Source organism: Phytophthora infestans, genomic scaffold (genome assembly GCF_000142945.1).
Source record: "Phytophthora infestans T30-4 supercont1.14 genomic scaffold, whole genome shotgun sequence".
In the NCBI taxonomy this organism is placed as follows: domain Eukaryota; phylum Oomycota; class Peronosporomycetes; order Peronosporales; family Peronosporaceae; genus Phytophthora; species Phytophthora infestans.
In genome coordinates this window covers 1,704,994-1,710,993 of record NW_003303745.1, presented here as the reverse complement: position 1 = coordinate 1,710,993, position 6,000 = coordinate 1,704,994, and the positions used below count along the sequence as shown (strand labels likewise).

Here is a 6,000-nt window from a genome sequence, read left to right as displayed (position 1 = left end):
CTGATCTTGATGTTCCTGGAGCGTGCCCTGGTCGCCCAGTTCTGTTCACCGTCACGAGGCTCACCTTGCCGTTCACGACCAGCACGTTCGTGAGGCTCACCTTGCGAGACTTGTCGCCGCACGTGCGCACGAGCGGTAGAGCTTGCCGAAGTCCTGTGCGTAGAAGCCCTCGATGGAGACCGTGCCCAGGCCGTTGTGCTGGATGACCTTGTCGTCGGCCGAGCGCGCGCCACCGCCGATCACCTTGGTCACGCTGCTGGCCGAGCCGCCCTTGATGCTCAGCGCGTCCTCGCACACGTCCTCCCACCACACGTTCTGGATCGTGCAGCCGTTCTGCTCGCAGTGCACGCCCTCCATTTGGTCCTTGCCGATGATCACGTTCTTGAGCGTGGCACCGGGCTCCACCATGAAGACGGCTGTCTGCCACCCGCTCTCCTTCTGGCCCCCGTACTTGACGTTCGAGCGCGCGTACGTCTTCATGCCACCGTCGAATGTCTGGCCCTTCTTGACCGTGTACGGCTCCTTCAGGTAGACCGTTCCCTTGCTGGCAGGCCACGACCCGGTGGGCATGGGGGCGGCCTCGGAGCGCATGGAAGCGCCCGAGGCGACGGAAACCACGGCGGCGACTGCGACGGTGAAGACGGAGATGACGTTGACCATGTTGAGGATGGAGTAGTTGAGTATCGAAATTTGACGGTTGGTTGCTTGGTTGCTGGTCGGTTGCTTGCAGCGAAGAGCAGAAATTGAGTAATGAGGTGGGGTGAAGAAGTCTGTCCGGCGTTCGGCTCTCAAATATCGCGACGACGGCAGTTGTTGGTCGAGGTGCAACCAGGAGTGTGTTCGATTGTCAGTCACCGAGAAAGCGGTAATCGTTATTGATAAGCGGACAAATACTGTCGTCGTTGCCGTGAACGCCGGATCCTGGATGCCAGATGCAGAGGTGACAACAGCAGTAGAGAGTTCGTAGGATCACTTGACGTCTACAGTCGGCTGCAGATGGACACGAAGATGACCACTGTGTAACACCGTGTGTTAACGCCACATGCGACTAATTTTCCTGCCTCGTATCCAGCTGTGCCGTTCGTCCATAAGAGGAGGTGGCCCGGGCCCTTAACACCTTTTGACACCATTTTCGTTGAGCATGGCGGCGGCTAGCAGAAAACAGTGCCCCCTCCCGATAATCTTGGCAGTTCCTGAACAAGACTTACACCAATAGTCTGCCAAGGATATAAATTACTATCGTTTTCCGTCCTACCCTCGCAACGTCGATTAACGAGGAGGTCAAGTACTGTACATGTAGTTTTAATTGACTAATGTTAATCACGAAACAAATCGTAACCTCACAAGATCTCAGACGGCCCATCTGATGATCGGTGCCTCGAGGATTAGCGTCGAATGGCGACTTTTCAATTTATAGTATTAATACAGCAAATATACTAAGAGAACGGACAGCGAAACCATCGCTTGATCACTGCGGCATCGTCGGTCAAAGTCAGCCTACGTTTCCGCGTTGCGACACATCCAATCTGGTTCCCATGCATAGAATGTGTGGGGTTGAAATGCGATTGTAAGGCGACTACGCACTCGGACTCGGACTGGGTCACAACGTGGCTCGTGAGAGCGGCCAATTCTACCTCGTTGTCGCCGACAACTTGTCGGTACCGAACACAGCGGAGATTTGATATCCGCCGGTTGCGCCGAAACTTCGAAGTACCAGCACCACTTAAAGACCAACGCAGAATAACCACCCGCTCAGCTGAAATACCAGTAAATATGGCTTCGATCTGTACACCACAATTAGTCAGGGTATGACTAATTAGCGTGAACGGGTGTACTGTATGGGTCACGAAAGAGAATTGAGCGTCATCGGGTTTTTTATCATCTTAAGTCTTTAATCACTTGATCACCTCCATTTTGTAATAACAACCGGTCTAATTTTAAAACCCATTCTTTAGATCTGATCATTTTCGTCGAATATCCCGAATTTATGATGTCACTATAAAGTGCAAATCCACGACTAATTGCGAACTACGACTATTAATAATTAGCGTGAACGTGTAACAGCATCGGGTCTTCTCGAATTGTTCACGGTAAATCTTGGTCGATTTATGAGCGTGAGCGAATACAACCAATTAAGACGCGAAAGAGTGCGCACATGACAGCACAGTGTGTGGCTGCACAATTAATTGAACGAGAGTGTATGTATATATACGCACATCACTGCTGGGCACTGTAGGCACCCTGCAAAAGCACCGCTTCTAAAGCAGATATATCGTGTTGGGTGGTCAGTGATATTTCGCAAACACCCGCTCCGTGCTTTCGGTTTCCTTCTGACAGAAGCTGCCCAGACACTAGTACCGCGTTCTCCCGCGTTATGATACAATCCGCTTCGTTTATACCGGAGATCGGCATGTATTTACATAAACATCTTTATTTGTGAAACAAAGTTGACACCGTACAGCGTGGCTTCAAATTAATACTGAGCGTCTTAGTTGTTGTGAGTTGAAGCAATAGCAAGGGAACATTGCCCGGATACCGGTCTTACCGCTGATCGAAAAATGATCATCCCGTGACCCCCTCACTGAGAGCGGTGATATAATATGAATAGATAAGACAGTAATAGAACTCTGTCTCGTCTATTAGTCATCAGCATCGCAGAAGTAGATAAAAATACAAACAATAAAAAGAAAGTGAAGCACATCTAAATTTCTATTGATTTACTCATGGACAAAACGATTAACGCCGATTCCACTACATACAAATGGCTAACAATGCTGGCGGACTACCAATCCAAACACGAGTCCTGGAGCATTGGGTATTGCAAACCTTCTAGCTTATGCGTAGGAGATGGTGCTGGTGGAGTACTGGCAGAGCGACCCCGACGGACCAGCGCCCAGGTTCTTGGGCTCGCCCGAAGTGGAGCCCTGCGACCACTGGCACACGTCCACCTTCTTGCCCTTGATCTTGATGTTCTGGAGCGTGGCCTGGTCGCCCCAGTTCTTGTTCACCGTCACGAGGCTCACCTTGCCGTTCACGGCCAGCGCGTTCGTGAGGCTCACCTTGCGAGACTTGTCGCCGCACGTGCCGCACGAGCGGTAAAGCTTGCCGAAGTCCTGCGCGTAGAAGCCCTCGATGGAGACCGTGCCCAGGCCGTTGTGCTGGATGACCTTGTCGTCGGCCGGGCGCGCGCCACCGCCGATCATCTTGGTCACGCTGCTGGCCGAGCCACCCTTGATGCTCAGCGCATCCTCGCACACGCCCTCCCACCACACGTTCTGGATCGTGCAGCCGTTCTGCTCGCAGTTGACCGCCTCTCCATTTGGTCTTGGCAGAGATCACGTTCTTGAGCGTGGCACCGGGCTCCACCATGAAGACGGCCGTCTGCCACCCGCTCTCCTTCTGGCCACCGCACTTGACGTTCGAGCGCGCGTACGTCTTCATGCCACCGTCGAATGTCTGGCCCTTCTTGACCGTGTACGGCTCCTTCAGGTAGACCGTTCCCTTGCTGGCAGGCCACGACCCGGTGGGCATGGGGGGCGGCCTCGGAGCGCATGGAAGCGCCCGAGGCGACGGAAGCCACGGCGGCGACTGCGACGGTGAAGACGGAGATGACGTTGACCATGTTGAGGATGGAGTAGTTGAGTATCGAAGTTTGACGGTTGGTTACTTGGTTGCTGGTCGGTAGCTTGTAGCGAAGAGCGAAAATTGAATAATGAGGTGGGGTGAGGAAGTCTTCTCGGGGTTGCTCTCAAATATCGCGACGATAGCCGTTGTTGGTAAAGTGTCGTCAAGGTGCAACCAGGAGTCGGTTGGGCCGTCAGTCACCAAGAAAGTGGTAAACGTTAATGCAATGGGGACAAATCATGGACGCCAGATGTAGAGGTGACAACAGCAGTAGAGAGTTCGTTGGATCACTTGACGTCTACAGTCGGCTGCAGATGGACACGAAGATGACCACCGTGTAACACAGTGTGTTCGAACGTCACATACGACTAATTTTCCTGCCTCGTATCCAGCTGTGCCGTTCGTCCATAAGAGGAGGTGGCCAGAGGGGTCACATAATATGACTAATAGACAAGACAGTAGTAGATTCAATTTCATCAACATCATTAAAAGACATGATCAACGAGCTGTAAAATGGAAGTGGAAAACATCTAAATTTCTATTGATTTACTCATGGACAAAACGATTAACGCCGATTCCACTACATACAAATGGCGAGCAATGCCGGCGGACCAACAATCCAGATGCGAGTCCTGGAGCATTGGGTATTGCAGGCCCGCTAGCTTATGCGTAGGAGATGGTGCTGGTGGAGTACTGGCAGAGCGACCCCGACGGACCAGCGCCCAGGTTCTTGGGCTCGCCCGAAGTAGAGCCCTGCGACCACTGGCACACGTCCACCTTCTTGCCCTTGATCTTGATGTTCTGGAGCGTGGCCTGGTCGCCCCAGTTCTTGTTCACCGTCACGAGGCTCACCTTGCCGTTCACGGCCAGCACGTTCGTGAGGCTCACCTTGCGAGACTTGTCGCCGCACGTGCCGCACGAGCGGTAGAGCTTGCCGAAGTCCTGCGCGTAGAAGCCCTCGATGGAGACCGTGCCCAGGCCGTTGTGCTGGATGACCTTGTCGTCGGCCGAGCGCGCGCCACCGCCGATCACCTTGGTCACGCTGCTGGCCGAGCCGCCCTTGATGCTCAGCGCGTCCTCGCACACGTCCTCCCACCACACGTTCTGGATCGTGCAGCCGTTCTGCTCGCAGTGCACGCCCTCCATTTGGTCCTTGCCGATGATCACGTTCTTGAGCGTGGCACCGGGCTCCACCATGAACACGGCCGACTGCCACCCGCTCTTCTTCTGGCCGCCGCACTTGACGTTCGAGCGCGCGTACGTCTTCATGCCACCGTCGAATGTCCGGCCCTTCTTGACCGTGTACGGCTCCTTCAGGTAGACCGTTCCCACTTCGCGCGGTTGTTCTCAAATATCGCGACGACGGCAGTTGTTGGTAGGGTGTCAGCAAGGTCGTTGAGGTGCAACCAGGAGTCGGTTGGGCTGTCAGTCACCGAGAAAGTGGTAATCGTCAATGGGGACAAATCCTGTCGTCGAGATCCGTTGCCGTGAACGCCGGCTCCTGGATGCCAGATGCAGAGCAGTAGAAAGTTCGTTGGATCACTTGACGTCTACAGTCGGCTGCAGATGGACACGAAGATGACCACTGTGTAACACAGTGTGTTCGACTGCCACATGCGACTAATTTTCCTGTCTCGTATCCAGCTGTGCTGTTCGTCCATACGAGTGGTAGAGCCAGGCCCTTTACACCTTTAGTATACCATTTTCCTTGAGCCTAGCAGAGAACAGTGCCCCCTCTCAATAATCTTGGCGGTTCCTGAACGAGACTTACACCAACAGCAAGGTCGAGTAACGAGGGAGGTTAGCTACTGTAGTTTTAATTGACTAAGGTTAATCACGAAACAAATCCTAGCCTTACAAGATGGGATACCGTCTCAGACGGCCCGTCTGATGGTCGGTGCCCCGAGGATAGCGTCGAGTGGCGACTACAGCAAAAGTGCTCAGAGCGGATAGCGAAACCATACACGTATCTTGATCGCTGCGGCATCGTCGGTCAAAGTCAGCCTACGTTTCCGCATTGCGACACAGCCAAGCTGGCGGATAGCGAAACCATACACGTATCTTGATCGCTGCGGCATCGTCGGTCAAAGTCAGCCTACGTTTCCGCATTGCGACACAGCCAATCTGGTTCCTATGCACGGAGTGTGTGGACGGATGAAGGGTTGAAATGCGATTGTAAGGCGACTACGCACTCGGACTCGGACTGCGTCACAACGTGGCTCGTGAGAGGGGCCAATTTTTACCTCGTTGTCGCCGTCAACTTGTCGGTACCGAACACAACGGAGACTTGATATCCGCCGGTTGCGCCGAAACTTCGAAGTTTTAGCACCACACAGTCGTCTTAAAGACTAACGTGGAATGATTGCCCGCTGGTGG

At 53.6% G+C, this 6,000-nt stretch overlaps 1 protein-coding gene across 1 annotated transcript; it reads right to left on the bottom strand.

Annotated features, from left to right (window-relative positions):
• Positions 1–2,834: 2,834 nt before the first annotated feature.
• Positions 2,835–3,531, bottom strand: PITG_09259 (polysaccharide lyase, putative; the record flags this gene model as incomplete). Its single annotated transcript, XM_002903503.1, has 2 exons — positions 2,835–3,296; positions 3,340–3,531. The coding sequence occupies 2 exons, from the start codon at positions 3,529–3,531 to the stop codon at positions 2,835–2,837; spliced, it is 654 nt and encodes a 217-aa protein (XP_002903549.1).
• Positions 3,532–6,000: the final 2,469 nt, after the last annotated feature.